The sequence below is a fragment of the Panthera uncia genome, chromosome D1, assembly GCF_023721935.1.
Source record: "Panthera uncia isolate 11264 chromosome D1, Puncia_PCG_1.0, whole genome shotgun sequence".
Taxonomy (NCBI): domain Eukaryota; kingdom Metazoa; phylum Chordata; class Mammalia; order Carnivora; family Felidae; genus Panthera; species Panthera uncia.
This window is the reverse complement of record NC_064808.1, coordinates 31,567,101-31,585,168: the sequence shown is the minus strand read 5'-3', so window position 1 is coordinate 31,585,168 and position 18,068 is coordinate 31,567,101. Positions and strand designations below refer to the sequence as shown.

The 18,068-nt window shown below is 35.2% G+C and overlaps 1 protein-coding gene across 7 annotated transcripts in view; it reads right to left on the bottom strand.

Moving 5' to 3' along the window:
- The window catches only part of CCDC34 (coiled-coil domain containing 34), a 69,391-nt gene that overhangs the window by 44,927 nt on the left and 6,396 nt on the right, over positions 1 to 18,068 (bottom strand). Inside the window, exons 3-7 of one of the 7 annotated variants that reach the window (XM_049649045.1) lie at positions 11,906 to 12,013; positions 3,791 to 3,949; positions 2,585 to 2,726; positions 1,428 to 1,481; positions 1,009 to 1,087 (exon numbers count right to left, since the gene is read on the bottom strand). In XM_049649045.1, the coding sequence (XP_049505002.1) occupies positions 1,477 to 1,481; positions 2,585 to 2,726; positions 3,791 to 3,949; positions 11,906 to 12,013 (414 nt within the window). In that variant the 3' untranslated portion in view covers positions 1,009 to 1,087; positions 1,428 to 1,476. Of the gene's footprint in view, positions 1 to 542; positions 1,088 to 1,427; positions 1,482 to 1,548; positions 2,206 to 2,584; positions 2,727 to 2,798; positions 3,143 to 3,790; positions 3,950 to 11,905; positions 12,014 to 18,068 lie in introns of those variants that run through there. The other 6 variants (XM_049649014.1, XM_049649007.1, XM_049648998.1 and 3 more) reach the window with 6 other exon arrangements.

Genomic DNA, 18,068 nt, shown 5'->3' with positions numbered 1-18,068 from the left:
CTTGACGGTCCCTAAAAAAAGATACAGACTTTTAAAATTTAGTAAAAAGTGCTGAATGCTAGTTCAGTAATCCTTTGAACTACTTTCCTTATTATGTATTCATTAGTAAGATCTTAGCTTCAATAAATATCACTTAACCCTTAACATTAAAAAATAATGTACTGCTAACCTTAATTTCAAAATTAACTACCTAATTATAATGAATGTATAAGTATTTGTACGAAGTACAGCAAAATACTATTAGTGTCTCAAGATTGCTACATGTTAACCTAAGATCCAGAGCCTATAACAATGCTTTTAAGTTTCCCTTTCAAAAACTCAACCCTCATTTCTTTGTTATAAAAAACATGCCTCTAGTTATTTAAAAATGTATACATAAGGAAAAATACACCAAAAGCTATCAAGGAAGACTGTGTTTGATTACTCTAGAAGTCTAACCATTTAGATTCTTCTAAGAGTTATTTTGAGCATGCAGTTTACAAAAGCTTATTTGAACAATTTAAGCTTAATCTTACTATGATAAACATAAACGCAAATAAACAGAGTATGAAAGAACACCATACAAATTGTTGGTTTTACTGGTATTACAATGTCGTTTTAATACAAGCTAAATAGAAACACAATTGTTAGATATCCAGTCACCTATCCTGTGAAACAATATGCCAAGATCTACCTTGAAGCACTTATAAAAATAAAAATGTATAAAACATCTTCCTCAATTAACTCTAAGGAAGGACAACATATACAAATGCAAAAACATGAACTTGTTAATAATCACATCAAATGTTGAGCTGCTGCCTGAACAGTAAAAAAACTATTCTAATTTTAAAATTAAATAGCTCCAGGTAAAAGCATGCAATTTCCCATATCTGCTATCTTTGTATTCTGCACAGAGTTCCAAGGCAAAGATTGTTTCTGGCTTTCTGAACCACCAGAGACGATGACCTGTGTGGCTGACTTATTACAGGCCTTTTAGTCTTCTTTCCTGATAGGTCCTTAGCTTCTTTGGAAGGAGGCATATGAATGGGTCTCCATGGAATTGGGTTATAAAAGGCTGGTTCTGGATAAGAATTTCCACTGTAAAAATCTAAAATTATTAAAAAGTCAGAACAAAACAAGAAAAAACTTCTTAAGATCAAAGAAACTACTTATTTTTAAATTCCTAGAAAAATGTTACAGTATCAAAAGGGCAAAAATATCACTGAGAAGCCAACTTAATCCATTTAAAACTTGAACTCTAAAATATTTTCAAACAAGTAACATTTTTCCAATACAGTAAGTACTGCAGTAAAAATTAAAACATAAATGATAATTCTAGAAGTCCAAAGAGTGTTCTTAAAATCTATATAAATAAAACCTCATATAAAAATTTTACTAGGAAATCCCTTTTTGAACCCTTAAATTGAACAAAATCTTCATTTTCTTACCTCAGTCTGGGAAACCACTGATTCTGTACTAGTTTTCCCTAGTCAGATACTAAACTTTAGAGAGAGAGAGAAAAAAAAGTATATTGCAATAGTGCATATTTAGCTAAAGTGAACAAAACTCTTATTCATAATGACTGGAATTCTACATTACTATCACTCAAATTGATCAGATTTCATAATATCACTAAAATTTTGCTTATTAAAAGCAGTAGAGCATTTGCAGACAAAAGTTTATTTGAACAAAACTCATTTAAATTGCAAAAAAATTAATAAAATAATCCATTATTTTAGCAAATAACTTCTAGTAAATACGTATATTCCCACCTAAAGTTTTCACTTTCCCATCCAATCCTTTGGTCAAAACCACCGCTTATTACTATTTTTTTTCAGACAGGAAAAGAAGAAAAAAGAGCAGACCATGCCCGGTGCCTACTAGCTGTAATGGATGACTTCTATGACATGTGGGAGAGGCCTGAACCCTGACAGCAGGAATGTGTCGTTCAGACACTGGCAACCCACTTTGACTGCAGAGATATGTCAACACACACTTCACCAAGATGGTCAAAACAAAGTCTGGAATATGTTCTATTGTGTGAACAGAACAGAATGGGAGTATTTTTTAATAATAAATCACTTAAACAAGTGAAGGCAGCTGTCAGCAAGGCCTGAGCTTCCAACATGAGGCACAAAGAAAAACATGCAGCGCCATTTCCAACAAGGGCAAGCCCGAAGGCCCACCGGTTTTGTGTCGGGGTCACACGCCGCGCAGTACTCCGCCCTGCAAAACAAATGTGCCCGAGACGCTGCAAGTTCTGCCTCAGGGAGGGTTACAGGAAGGGGAGGAAAAAAAGGCCCCTTAAATGCATCCTCCTTAAGGCTTCAAAAGCCAAAAACATAAGAAAGTTTCAATGTGTTTCTTAATGTTACAAATCATTACTTTCGCAACTACTGCCTTTAAAATATACCTGATTTATAGAGAATGACAATAAATTTATTGTATCTCTATAGGAACACAGTGTGTTATAATCTTCCAGAAAATAGTAATTTGAAAGAAAAATGATTTTTACACATTTCTATTTCTGTCAAAAGGAAACATAATGTATAATATTTGCTCCTGCAAGCCATATTTATGTAAGCCACATAACATTAAAACCAACCTGTAAGTTTTCCGTTGGCATAACCATAGCCCTTTGCAGCTGGACGAGGTTTATTTTTTGCATTTTCCAACCATTCCTTAAACTTTTTCTCTGCTATTTCCTTTTTTTCCTGTAATTCAGCTTGCCGTTGTTTTTCTTTTTCCTTAAAATGACAAGACCAAAGAATCTCTAGTGATATTCTATAACTAAAAATTCTATTCAAATTGCACTGACTCTTTTCCCCAGTAGCTCCCCACCCCAAAGGCGTGATCATAAATACTAAGTCATATTTATATAATTTGAGAGCAAAATTTGACATGATCAGGGATATGATCTAAATAAAGATGGCTGCCTCTAAACAACAGTAAGACGTCAAACCCAAGAAGAAAAAAGCAATTTTATGGGTTTTTTTTTTTTTAACGTTTATTTACTTTTGAGAGAGAGAGAGAGAGAGAGGGAGAGAGAGGGAGAGAGAGGCAGGCAGGGAGGGGCAGAGAGAGAGGGAATCCTAAGCAGGCTCTGTGCTGTCAGCACAGGGCTGGACACAGGGCTCAAACTCAGGAACTGTGAAACCATGACCTGAGCTGAAACCAAGAGTCAGTCGGATGCTTAACAACTGAGCCACTCAGGCGCGCCAACAATTTGTTGTTTTAAAATAGAACAGTAATTAATAAAATGTAATAAGACTTTCATAAAAACACATTAAAAATATTTAAAACATAAACAATGATAAAGTTTGAACCAGACTGAAAATATATCAACAGGCTTATTAATATTTGTCAACCTAACAAAACCACAATTCATATTCATTTCTGAAACTTACACATAGTATAAATAAGTAGGGATAGCTTCATATATTTATTTTATGCTAAGATGGTACCAATTTTCCATAAGAAACTTAAAAAAAATTTTTTTTACTAAATTAAAAAAAAAATTGTTATTTATTTTTGAGACAGAGAGAGAAACAGCGTGAGCAGGGGAGGGGCAGAGAGAGAGGGGGACACAGAATCTGAAGCAGGCTCCAGGCTCTGAGCTGTCAACACAGAGCCCGGCGCGGGGCTCAAATCCACCGCGAGACTGCAAGATCACAACCTGAGTGGAAGTCGGACACTTAACTGACTGAGCCACCCGAGAGCATCCCCTCCGTGAGAAACTTTTTATACAATATAGTTGGCATGTATGAACACCAAAGCCATACATCTCAACTGGTCACTTTAATAAAAATACCTTTTCTTTCTTCTTCTTCTCACATTCTTCAGCATTTTTTTTCTTCAACCATTCCTGATATTTTTCTTTTGCCTTTTCTTGCAAATGTTCTTTCTCCATCTCCTTTGCTGCTTTTTCCTCCATTTCTTTATTAATTTTTTGTTCCCTTTCTTTTTTTTTCTTAAATAAAAATGAAGGAGTTTTAATTGGAATATTTATAATTATGCTCATACAAGCAATGAGTGTTATAGGAAGTAATCTTTCAAACTTCAGTTATTTCTTAAAATAGGTGGAAACATAGCGACCGACACAATGTGGCTTATGAAAATATGTAACATACCTGGTCAATTTTAGTCTACCAACTGGGCTGTAAGTTTCATGATAACAGTAACAAAGACGTTGCTCATGAAAGTAAACTCAGAGCCTGTACAGTGCTAAGTAAATAGTAGGTATTCAATACAGATATATTGATAGTGAACAGAAATTACAACCTGTTAGACTATCCTGAATTTTGTATGTTTTAATAAATGTTGACCTTCACTCTAAAATAGGAGCGATATACCTACATTTCTTGGACAGTTTGCCAATATGAACACTTAGATAAAATCTTCTCCATCAGTGAGTTACAGAGAACAAAAAAATAACATTTTGGACCATTAGATACTGCTATAAGGGTACATATAGACAAATCTCTAGCTATACAATTCTTGTAAGTCTTACACAGATCAGAGGTTGGCCAACAATGGTCCCCAAGCCAAATATGGTCCACTAGCCACCTATATTTGTAAATAAAGTCTTATTGAAATGGAGCCATACCAATTTATTTATATATTTGTTGTCTATGGCTATTTTTGTACCACAACAGCAAAGTTGAATGGCTACAACAGAGTGTATGGCCTGCAAAGCCTAAACTATTTATCTGGCTCTTTACAGAAAAAAATTGGACTATAACTCAATGTTTTTTTCTTTTTCATTCAGAATACAATTTACCAACACAGTCACATTCTAAATAAGCCAATGACATGGCTAGCTCTCTTTATCAAAGGTGTAGAAAACAACATGCAAGGCATAAGTATATGCAATACAGATGCCATATGCATCACCCTTCATGGAGCAAAGAAATATGGGCTAAGAAAAAAAATTCTTCCACTGAAAGCATCTTGTAGAATACTTTAATATAAGCAATTCAATTAACACCCAAGTAACAAACATCAATTACATACAATATATGTCCAGTCCTATGCAGGAAAAGCAAGTCTTAAAAATCAAAGCCTGAGTCATTCCCCAAGTTGCTAAGTGTACTTCTGTCTTGCTGGCCAGATGATAGCTCCAAAAAGGAATCCTTTCTTGCTGAGAATCTGATTTCCACGGAAACAATACTGGATTTTAACTACTCTACTGTCAGAAAAGCTACGAGATTGAAAAGGATCTTGTAGCATATCTGGCTCACTGACGCATGAGACTTTTCCACAACTCATCAACGAGGAGTCACCCAGTCCCTACATTGTCTTCAATTATAACAGCTAACATTTACTGAGTGCTGACTCTTCCTGTTACTTTTCTATATACTTTCTACGTTTGTACTATGTCAATTCTTATGACCACAATATGAGGTGAGCACTATTATGATCTTACCTTACAAATGGGAAATGAAGGCACAAAGAGGTTAAGCCATGTGCCTAAGGTCACACAGATAAGTGGCAGATCACAGATCATACAGACACAGAGATGAATGAATGTTAAAAACAATTTTATGTCAATTAATTCCACTTAAATGAAATGTCAAATTCCTTAAAATATTCCATTTTCCAAAACTGATTCAAAAAGAAAAGAAAGGATCTGAATAACCTTCTATCTGTAAAAACAATTCGGAATTTAAAACTTTCCCACAAAGAAAACTCCAGCCTTGAATAGCTTCACTGCCAGATTCCATCACACATTTAGGAAGAAATAATACCAATCACCACATGAATTATTTTGGAAAACAGAAAAAAAAAGTGTAAATATTCAAACTCATTTTAAGAGCTCAGTAGTACTCTGATATCAAAACCAGACATGGAAGTCATTAACATACTATCAGGAATAAGCAAAATAACTGTTCTCATCACCAAAACCATGAAATTCTTAGGGATACACTTAACAAAACATGTGTAATACCACTGTACCTTGAAAACTAAAAAAAAAAAAATCACTGACAGAAATTAAAGATGACACAAATAGAAAGAAAAATCATGTTTACAGATTTAAAATTTGATATTACTAAGATGTCAATTTCCTCCAAAATGATCTATATTTTTAATGCAATCCCAAATGTGGCAGGCCTTATTAAAGCAAACATGATCAGAGAAATTCTAAATTGTATATGGAAAGATGCAGAGTAACTAAAACAATTTTGTAGAAGAAAAAATGGAGGATTTACACTCTCTGATTAAAAGAATTATAAACTCAAGAATTATAGAGCTTCAGTAATAGGCTTGGGTGGTAATGGCACAGGATTAGATCAATGGGAAAGAATAGAGTGCAGAAATAGACCTATGCTTAGATGGTTAATTGATCTTAAACAAAAGTGCCAAGGTAATTAAATAGGGAAAAGATTATCTTTTCAACGAATAGTGTTAGAACAATATAGCATCCATATGCAAAAAAAAAAAAAAAAAAAAAAAAAAAATCCCTGATGCTTAATTCTTACCACACATTAAAATTAACTTAAAATATAGATAAAAGCTAAAGTTATACAACTTCCCAGAGAAAACAATGGAGGACATTTTTACCCCCTTGGTGTTAGGCAAATGTTTCTTAAACAGGACACAAAAACGACAAGCTATAAAAAAATAAAATATCAACTTTATGAAAATATAAAACTTCCCTTTAAAAAATACCACTGAGGAAAATTAAATGGGAAGAAATATTTGCTATATCTGTATATCTATATATAGATATATATGAATGAATTAAAGGAATATATAAAGAATTCTTACAATTTATGAATAAGACATACAATCCTTCCACAAAATGGGCAAAAATTTAAGCACAACACAAGACAAAAACAGGACAAGAGATGTAGAAATGGTTGGTAGTGTTATAGACTGAATTGTGTCCCCCAAAATTCTATGTTGAAGCCTTAACCCTCAAAGTGACTGTCTTTGGAGATAGGACCTTTAAAGAGGTAATGAAGGTGATTAAAGTCATAAGGATAGGGTCCTAATCCAGTAGGGCTGATGTCCTTATAAGAGGAGAAAGAGACATCAGGGATATTCATGCAGAGAAAAGGGCATGTAATGATGTGGAGACAAGGCATCCATCTTGCAAACCAGGAGAAACCAAACCTTACTGATAACCTTCATTTTAGACCAGCCTCCAGAACGATAAGAAAATAAATTTCTGTCATCTGAGCTACCCAGCCTGTGGTATTTTGTTATGGCGGCCCTAGGAGACTAATACAATAAGCTTATGAAAAGATGCTAAATTTCAGATCTCAGGGAGATGAAAACAATGACACCCCACTACACATGCACCAGAATGACTTAAAATGAAAAAGACTGACAATATAAACTTTGGTAAGGATGTGGCACAGCTAGAACTTTTATACAATAGTCATAAAAAATGTAAAATGATACAAGCATATTAAAAAAGTTTGGCAATTTCTTTTAAACACATACTTACCATACAACCTGGCAATTCAGTTCCTGAGCAGTTACCCAAGAAATGAAAACAAATGTCCACAGAAAGACTTGTACAGGGGCGCCTTGGGTGGCTCAATCAGTTAAGTGTCCAACTCTTGGTTTTGGTTCAGATACTGATCTCATGGTTTGTGAGTTCAAGCCCCATATTGCACTCTGTGCTGATAGCATGGAGTCTGCTTGGGATTTTCTCTCTCTGCCCCTTCCCCACTTGGGCTCTCTCTCTCTCAAAATAAATAAACTTAAAAAAAAATTGTACATAAGTGATCAGAGAATTTTATTCATAATACCCCAAAATCAGAAATAACCCAATTTCCCATCAACTAGCAAATGGATGGACAATTTGTGAAATTACATAGAATATAATACTTATTGTTGAAAAAAAAGAAGGCAAAATCAATACCAGGAAATTTTAAAAACAAAAGAGGCCCAATGCAAAAGAATATATATTCTATTATTCCATTTATATGAAATTCTAGAAAAGGTAAATCTAATCCAAAGGCACAGCAAGGAGACTAATGGTTTCCTTGGAGCTGAGGCCCACTGTGGGTGGAGATCAGAGGCTGACTACAAAAGGGCGCAAGGGAACTTTTGGGAGTGATGGAAATGTTCTATGTGCCGACTGTGGCACTGTTTATCCAGGTATACAAGTTTGTCAAGTCTCATCAAAATTAAGAAAGGTGTATCTTATTGTATGTAAATTATAGTTCAATGATGTTTCTTTTAAAACATCAAAAAGACTTTCTGTAGAATTTATGCCAAAGAAAGAATGGAATGCCTTTAGCTGTTAGCAAAAGAACAGAGCAGGCACTCAGAGAGATGGACTAAGAGAGAGCAGCCCGTTACTAAGTGGCTTCAGGTTTTCTGGCACTCCAGTTCTATACCACACAGAGCACAATAATAAATCTTCCCTTTTTCAGGACGGGGCCCTGAGAGAACCTTTGTTTTTTGTAACTAAAGTAAACTAACAAAATAACTGGTTAAAGTTTCTGAAGTTCTATTTTGGTTCCTCTAGTAGTATCTGCCACAGTGTAAAAGTATTCAGTGTGTGAATAACAACAGTGTTATCAATCATCTGCTTTATTGATCCGAATTAATTTTTTACATTGAAATATCAGTTCCATGTCTTAACAGTTAAAAGTAATTTTATTTTTAATCTTTTTAAAACAATGAAGGTAAATAAAAAGCCCTTTTACAAAATATGTGATAACGTGCTGTAAAAAAAAATAAATCTAAAAATATGAATTAGTATGGCCACACAAATTTAAGAGTACCAGATGAGATAAGCCATTTATTTGAAAAGGACTTAACAATTTACAGTCATATTAGAAGAAACCAACTTTGCTAATGGATACATAAATTCTTTTTGTCTGATTACTTGATAGAACACAGTGAAAATGACTTAGAGAAAATTACACCACAGATATAGCTAAAATGTGAATGAAGCTAGAGGCAGTGGGGGACCACACACCATGAAATGTAAACAGAGGAGAAAAAAGCTAGATGCCAGACGGGAAGAGAAGAACCAGGAGAGCAGTCTTTACAAATAGAGGTAAATCTAACTAAGACTGAACTAGGAAATCTGACAGGTCTGAAAGAAAAAAAAAATTAGAGTAATCAATTATTCCTTCATTTGTACAAGAATTCTGCAGAATAAATAAATTTAATTTCTCAGGGCTCATTTCTGAACTATTCTCATACTTATGGACTCTTGCTTTCAATAATTGGTGATTTATGTCAGGACAAGCCATTTCCCTCCAAAAGAAAAAAAAATTTTTTTCTCAAATAACTGGATTAGATCTACTGACACTAATTAAAATAGAGAATATATCATCTCTCAGCGGTATCTTACATTCTCAGAAAAACAACAACTATGTTTGATTGGCATGGTAAAATGAGCTTAATGGAGCTAAAAGATAAGAGAAGCTTTTAGAGGAGAGAGAATACTATTCTGTACATGTAAAACAGTTTTGTTTTATAGCCAAAAACTTCACAAAATTATCACCCAGAGCTTGCAAATAGTCACACAGACTTAAAGAATCCTTTCTTGTTATATTATGGAATGAAGCAACTTAAAAATAATAACAACTTACTTCTGAAGATCAAATATGTTTATGGTTACAACACACACACGTCCAGCCAATTTCCTTCTTATAATATCTGGATGAAGAAAGCTATGTCATCTTCAACTTACTGAAATTATTGGTTAGGTACTCTTATTAATTCCATTGAGCATTAGATGCAATAATAGTTAAGGACAACTAGAATGAAAAATTTAAAACTCTGTCCAGTAACTTAAATATTTGACTAAATTCATAAAATTGGATCAAATAAGAAAAGCAGTACCATTCTAAATATGTAACAATCACAATAGGAAACAAACAAAAGATAAGTATTTTCAAAATGTCTAATTTATGAGCCAATATAAGAATGTATTAAAACTGAAAGATAGCAGATGAACATAGGGAAGGGGGGAAAAAAAAAGAGAGAGAGAGAGGGAAGCAAACCATAAGACTCTTTTTTTTTTTTTTTTTTAATGTTTATTTATTTTTGAGACAGAGAGAGACAGAGCATGAACGGGGGAGGGTCAGAGAGAGAGGGAGACACAGAATCTGAAACAGGCTCCGGGCTCCGAGCTGTCAGCACAGAGCCTGACGTGGGGCTCAAACTCACGGACCGCAAGATCATGACCTGGGCTGAAGTTGGACGCTCAACCGACTGAGCCACCCAGGCGCCCCATAAGACTCTTAACTATAGAGAACAAACAGGGTTGATGAAGGGGAGGAGGCGGGGATGGGCTAGATGGGTGATGGGTACTAAGGAGGGCACTTGTTGTGATGAGCACTGGGTGTTGTATGTAAGTGATGAGTCACTAAATTCCACCCCTGAAACCAGTATTACCCTATATATTAACTAACTAGAATTTAAATAAAAATTTGAAACAAAAAATAACAAAATAAAACTGAAAGATAATAGATTTACTCATACATTCCAGTAAAAAATGCTTTCTATATTACAAAGAATGATGCTAGATCTTATACTGGATTAAAAAGTTATAATGTAAAAAATAATTCCTATCCTTAAGAGTCTTAAAATTATAAGGAAGTGAAGATATACGCATAATACAAAATAGCAACAAAATATATAGATAATGCAAGGTAGTGTATGACAAAGTGATATAAATTGAACAAGGATTCAGAGAGGGAAAGAGTTTCTATTTCAAGCATGTAATCAGTGAGTGATTCATGCAGGAAATACTTCAAGTTGGATAATAAAGGGAAAGGTAGGGTGGAGGATATGATGAGATTCCATGTTGATGAAGTATAATATAAAAAAATAAGGAAGTAAGAAACAGAATGGAAGTGTTCTCAAAACTTCTCATGACTACATATCCCTGGGGAGTGGGGAGCACAGTCCATTGGGATTTCCTTGAAATCTATTGTGTATCTTAAACACAATATAAAAGTTATATTCCACCCCATTAAATATCTATGCTTGCTTTAATATGAAAATAACACTCTTCCTCTCAAAAATTTCCAGTAAAACTAATACTCTAAGAAGATGGGCCACGATAATCTTATGTGTGCTCCCAGAAGAATGCTAGTAAGAAACAACAGCACAGAAGGAAGGGAACCACAGGAGGAAGATACCGCTCAGAGAGCAGAGAGTAGAAGATCTTTCACCAGCCAGGCTAGAATTGTGAAAACATTCAGAGGTCGGTAGGGAATCATAAAAAATATATTTTGAATTGGGGAATGACGTTTGCCTTTTTAGCAAGATCAGTCTGGCAAAGACACAGAGGCTGTATTCATTCACTCAACAAACATTTTCGAGTATCTATTATGTGCCAGGCACTGATCTAGCTGCCAGAGAACTGAAGAAAAGAGGCAAAAATCTCTGGTCTGATGGAGTTCACATCCAGTGTGGGGAAATAAACAGTAAATAAGTTGAAAGATACAACAGGACCAGATAGGAAGAGATCACAAACAGGAGAGTAGGGACTATACAGGAAAGGTGGGGTGAGGGGGGGTCACACACAAATGAATATAATTCTGATTATGCTGATGTGGCTGAGCTGATAGCAGTACTCATAACAGAAATCAAAGGAGAATGGGCACAAATGGGTTGTTTTAGATTTGCAGGCTTAGAGCTGCCTGCCAACCGAACAGATGGAAACCCAAGACTCCAGCATGTCAGGCCTAGAGATACAGACTTCATGACTACCTGAAGCAAGACACAAGGAAGCCACAGGAGGGAAAAAGGGAGAGAAGCAGAGAACAAAGGGTAGAAGACAGAGACTTAGCAAATGTCCATGAAGATAGAGGAAAAAAAATCAGGTCAGAGAAGAAAGAAATTGAGAGAAAATAACAAAAACCTAGGTTATGAGGAGTAATGAAAAGAAAAAGACTTTGCAAAAGGAGCGATATGTGGGTGTGCATTTTCTTTTTCTCCCTACCTGTTCATTCTTCTTCTGAACCCATTCCTTGTGCTTTTCTTCAGCAATTGCCTTTCTTTTTTCACGTTCTTCCATTTCTTTTCTTTTTTCTAGCTGTTGATTTAATTCCTACAGATTTTTATTCAAACAAAGGCAACATTTAATAAAAGTACTTGAATCGCATATTAAAAGCAAGTCTGACATTAACCAAATTAAACAAGAACATAATTTCCTTTATAGAAAGTACACCATTAGTGACAATAACTTACTTCAGTAACTAGTCTATGATGAAAAGAAAGCATTGGTAAAAACTATAAGTCATTTTTTAGAAATGCAAATAATTGCTTGGCAGCAAAACACTAGGTTCTTAGACTAAACTTCAGCTAAATTACCCTCATTGAAATCAACTTTCCCACACATAAATTTTGGCATCACTGTATGCTATTGGCAGAAGCTCAAGAGAATTGCAACTTTTTTAGCTATAAAAAGCTTCTAGATTCTTAATGCAGATAAAGGACAGGAGTTAAATAATCCCTAAATTAAAATTTTAATTCAGAGTTAACCAAAAGAAGAAATGTAGAGAAGTGATTCAATTTTCTTGAAGAAAAAAAAGAATCCAGATTTTTCTTCACTGATTTTATAGCTGCTGGAGTGTAAAACAAAACCACATTCATATCCCAGATTATTTAACTGCCTTGCTGTCACTCGAATCTACACGTTTGGGCATTTCCTCAGGAGAAAGAATGTAGAAGGTATGGCCAAATAAAACTTCGAGCTGAATGCCACCACTCTGTCACTCATCAGTTAAATTACTGCATTAGTTGAGAATGCTGTTCAAACTAGACTCCTAGGACTCAACTGCCATAATTACTGGTTATTTTTCTTCTCCCTCCTTAGATACTAATAATCAGATACTTTTATATCTCTTTCATTGGACCTCACTCCTCCTCCCCAACCCTCCCTTTCCCAAAGACCTACCTACCTGAGCGTGGGTGCTAGTGGGAGGGCCAATTTTTCAACTGTCAGACAATTCCAGTGTGATACATGAAATGAAGATAAAACTTGACACCAAGAACATACCTTTTGGACTTTAACAACTGGTCGCAGGATACCTGTCTTCCATGACCTCTCATCCTAAAATTCTGCTGCATAGAAAATAGCTGCCCTCACTCGTTCAGAAAGTCTTCCAACTTTTCAACACTATACACCCCTCACCACCCCAAAAGTAAAATATCCATCTTGGTTTTAAAGGGATTCTTCATTACCTCTACAGATGCTATGCCTTGATTATTCACCTAATACTTTTTTTACGCAGTGCCTACTATAAAGACAGCAAGAACCGAGATACAGATGAAATTCCAGACGTCTCCAATCTTATGTGAATCTACGTACGAAAGCATTAAAGCACCATATTGTGAGGGGCTGTGTTTAACAGTTCAGGAAGTGGAAAGGAAGGGAGGGGAAGAGGAGAGAACCAGTGTGAACCACGGTAGTTGGAAATGAGTACCATAAGAGGGTCAGTGAGGAGATGGCTTGACAAGGGCGGGGCAGACTAGAAAGTCAGAGTGTCGTACTAACTAGATAGCAAAAGGTCTTTCGAGACAGGCACAGTAAATTGAACACTACGAAGCACGAATACATGGGAAAGGGAATGATTCTGAACCCTGCAAGTTTGCAGACTGCATTTGAAGGGAGGACAACTACTTTGAGGGAGCTGACTGGGAGGCTGCCACAGTGTAGGAGCAGTGAGGGGAAGAAGGTCTGAGAAGAAGTGTGTGTGTGTGACTGCTAGATACAGATCTGACAACCACATATCCAAAATTTTCCAAAATACTCTTATTTTAAAGGAAAGTAGTCATTTAAACATACAACTAATAATATGATTGATTATATTTATGTACCCTTTTAAGATTCTTCATGTAACTATACTAAAAACTCAGAGAAAAAAGCAGACTTATTCTTCACAAATTTTAGTTGATGTAAGAATTAAAGATGAAGGATCAAAAGTACCTATAACTGACAAAATGCTGTAACTGACTCAAACAGTGCTCTACTGTCAGGATGTCTGTTCAAGTCATTGGCTACCCCAGAATACACATCCCTTTCTGAGACACAATCCCCTCTCCCCAACAAACACATAGGCGGCCCCTCTCAGAATTCCCAGCCTGACAGCCTCCACCTGTTTACCACCAGGCCATGCCTTTTCCAGACACAGCCAGCGTCCTCTCCAACACAGACCCTAGGATGTCTTTTGGGAGACCACTGAGTTTCAACAGAATTATAGTTATTTTCCCACAGAGTGAACACTGGATTATGGAAAACCAAAATCCAAAAAGGATCCTAAATGTGTATTTTTATTTCAATAGCTTTTGCTGACTTTCGAAGAACTTTTGATCACTAAGGTAGGAATCAGGAAAAGTTACAGTTTTGAGTTTCATCAACTCTAAATATATCCTGCCCTATTTCTTTATTAAGGGCTAATGAATGAAATGGCCATAGGCAAGATGGGGAAAAAAAAGAAAAAAGCACCTGGATTATTCACACACTAGATCATTTTTATAATTTAGAAGAGATTGTATTAAAATGTTAAAGCAAATGTTAAAAATTAGAATTAACTAAAGGTTATAAAGAATTTAGGGCAGTCTAAGTAAGTTTTTTAAATAATAAAAATTTAAATATAAAATGTATATGATCTATAATACCAATATGCTAGTTTTTCATAATACTAATGTTCAACATTTACTATATTTATCACTCAACATTAGTTACAAATATAACCAATTTTATAAGCACCATATGTTGATGGATTAAAGCAATTTCTTTTTAATTTTTAAAAAAATTTTAGGGGTGCCTGGGTGGCTCAGTTGGTTGAGCATCTGACTCTTCATTTCCACTCAGGTCATGATCTCACAGTTCACAGTTTGAGCCCCACATCAGGCTCTGCACTGACAGCATAGAGACCGCTTGACATTCTCTGTCTCCCTCTCTCTCTGCCCCTCACCTGCGTGTGTACTCGCTTTTTCTCTCAAAAATAAACATTAAAAATAATAATAAAAAATTTTTAATTTTTTTAAAATAGTTTTTTAATTCAGTCTTAGAGACATGTCTGAAACAAATGCCTGTCTAAAAATCTGTTGCTAAGATAAAATTTAGGAGAAGAGATGATTTTTTAATGACCCAATTATCCTTTAAATTTTCCTTTAAGTTTTCAAGGAAAAAAACAAGACCAGTAGGGTAAGTTCAAAATTAAATACTAAGTCTGACCCATTCATTTCTACAATACACCTTGATATTATGGAAAAAACACTTAAGAAATTGGAAGTTGAAAGAACGAGGACCCAGTCTCAGCTTTGCCAGGAACTGAAACGTTGGCAAAGTTACTCTCTGGTCCTCAACAAGAATCTGAAATGAATTGTTCCTTATGACTAATAATCTGTGCTTTTAATGGTACGACTTGTAAACAAATTAGAGAATGCAATAAAGTAGGACAGAAAAATAAGAAAAGCATCACTTAGAAAATAAAACAAGGAATAGGGCGCCTGGATGGCTCGGTCGGCAGAGCATGTGACCCTTGATCTCAGGGATGTGAGTTTGAGCCTCATGTTGGATGTAGAGATTCCTTAAAAAATGGAATCTTTGAAAAAAAGAAAAACAAAACAAAGCAAGGAAAAGGCATGAAAATAAATGTGAATATCACAAGAACGTAAAATAAACTTATAAAGTGAGTAGTGGGCCTATATGTTTTTATACCGTTGGCATGAGTGATACACTAAGATTCATGCTAAAATATTTTAATTGGTTTAGAGTTAATGATGTAGCCATAAGAAACTTCAAAGTACTAAATACATGAAGAGATTTTAATCTTTCAACTAAGCATACCCTGCTACCTGCTTAATCATTGTGGTAGGGACTTTATACTCATTATTTTCATCTGTTCTCAAAACAAATCTTCAGGATTTATTATTATCATCTGTTTTAATACATAATAACAACTAATTTTCATTGAATGCTTCCTATGTACTAGGGTATCTCCTTATGTTCACTTGGGTCCTCATAACAACACTATGAGGTCAATATTATTCTCCCCCTTTTATTGATAAAGAAATTGAGGCAGAGCGAGGTTAAGGATATGCCCAAGACCCAAGTTTTTAATCCAGAAAGTACAGCTCAAGAATTTATGCTTTTAACCACACTATTATTGCCTCTCTAACATCTGGTTTACAGATAAAGAAACTGGGACTCAGAGAAATTGGGTAACTCTCCCAAGGTCACAGTTAGAATGGCAAAACTAAAATTTTAGGCTTGTTCTATGTGACTCCAAAGTTCAGGCTCCCTTTTGAATTTTTTGTAATTTAATTGACTTCTTTTACTGTATGCTGACTCTGAAATAACTTGAAGGGATTCCTCCTTTCCTTAATGTAATAAGTGAATCTCTAGGTTGGAGATAAAGCTAAATACCATAAACTGAACTCCACTTTACCAATGGCTCACTAGATCAGTGTTTTCCAAACTGAGTCTAAAACCAATCTGTGGGTTTTAAAAACAAAAAATAAAGGGGTGCCTGAGTGGCTCAGTCAGTTAAGCATCTGACTCTTAGTTTTGGCTCAGGTTATGATCTCACAGTTCATGAGATGGAGCCCCATGCTGGGCTCTGCGCTGACAGCACAGAGCCTGCTTGGTACTCTCTCTCTCTCTGCCCCTTCCCTACTCACGCTCTAAATAAATAAAGAAGGAAGGAAGGAAGGAAGGAAGGAAGGAAGGAAGGAAGGAAGGACAGAATACCAGATTTTGCACAAAATCAAGACATCGTTTCAGATACGTATATGTATGCATTTGTGTATGACATGAAGCAAAGTATATTTCTCACCAGGAACAAATATTTTGAAAGCTACTGCATTAAATAATGGAATTAGAAATGTTAAAATTTGAGGCTAAAACTCTGGGGTCTCAATAAATCACATTAATTCTGAAAATAAATGAAAAAGCTTTAGAAAGGCCACAAATAGCAATGTTATCAGTAACAATACCAATAAAACAATACCAGTCACCATATTCTGTCTCATTTAAACCTCACAAAAATCCTGTGACACAGGTATTATTTTTATTCCTATCATACAGATAGGAAATTGAGGCGAAAAAGTTTAAACAAGCCCACCTGGCATCAAATCTTAAGATCTTTCTCAAGTCCCATGCCCTTCTAAGAGGAAACAAGTACTACTGTGCACTTCTCCAGGAATAAATTTGTGTTTTACAAACATCATGCAACAGGGACACAGCAGAATACACTGGTTTCTACAATCATTGAATCATGCCACGACCCCTGAATATGTGACTGCCTACACGGTTCAAAATCCATCACAGAAATAACTAGTGACAAAACTGATATGGAAAATTTATTACAAGAAGATCATGGACAGCAATGCTTTAGATCCAGGGATTTTTATGGCAACATAGTTACTAATAGATTACATTTAAATATATGACAATAGTGAACCAGTTAATTATATTCTAGTATATATCTAATACACTTAAAATACATTTTAATAATCTTAGCCAACCATTTAGAAATGATGTCATAAACACATTCAATGATACAGAAATATATTAACAATATGACAGGTGGAAAAAAGGTTACAAAAGAGTTTGATGCTGTTTCATTAGAAATAAGACATACCCCTTACCACTCAGATCTACTTGGTTTCTAGGTTCAGATAGGGAGAATCCAGATAGTGAATAACTACAGGATGCCAAATCCTCCAAATCCTCCAAATCCTCCAAATTCGTTGCTAGGTTCTCAGCAGCAAATACGAAGAGTTCAAAGGATTCATGTGAAAATGTATCTCACGCTATTTTAGGAGTTTGGAGAGTGAGAGTTCAGAGAGAATCACAAACACAGAAATGCCCACAAGTGAGGCAGCGAGGCACAGAGAAACTGAAAAACCCTGAAAGCCCAGCAGATTCCCGTCTCCCCACACACACTCACCCTAGGCCAAATGCTCTGAGTGATAGGGGGGTAGGTTTCTGTCTCTATTTCAATTTTGGTTTCTCTTTTTTCTTAAAAATTTTACCAAATAAATGCAGTTGCATTTACTTTAGTTAAATGTACATATGGTGAAGCTCCATTTTATATGTCTTAATATACACACTTGTAGTTTGTTTTTTTTTTAATTTACACTGCAGAAAA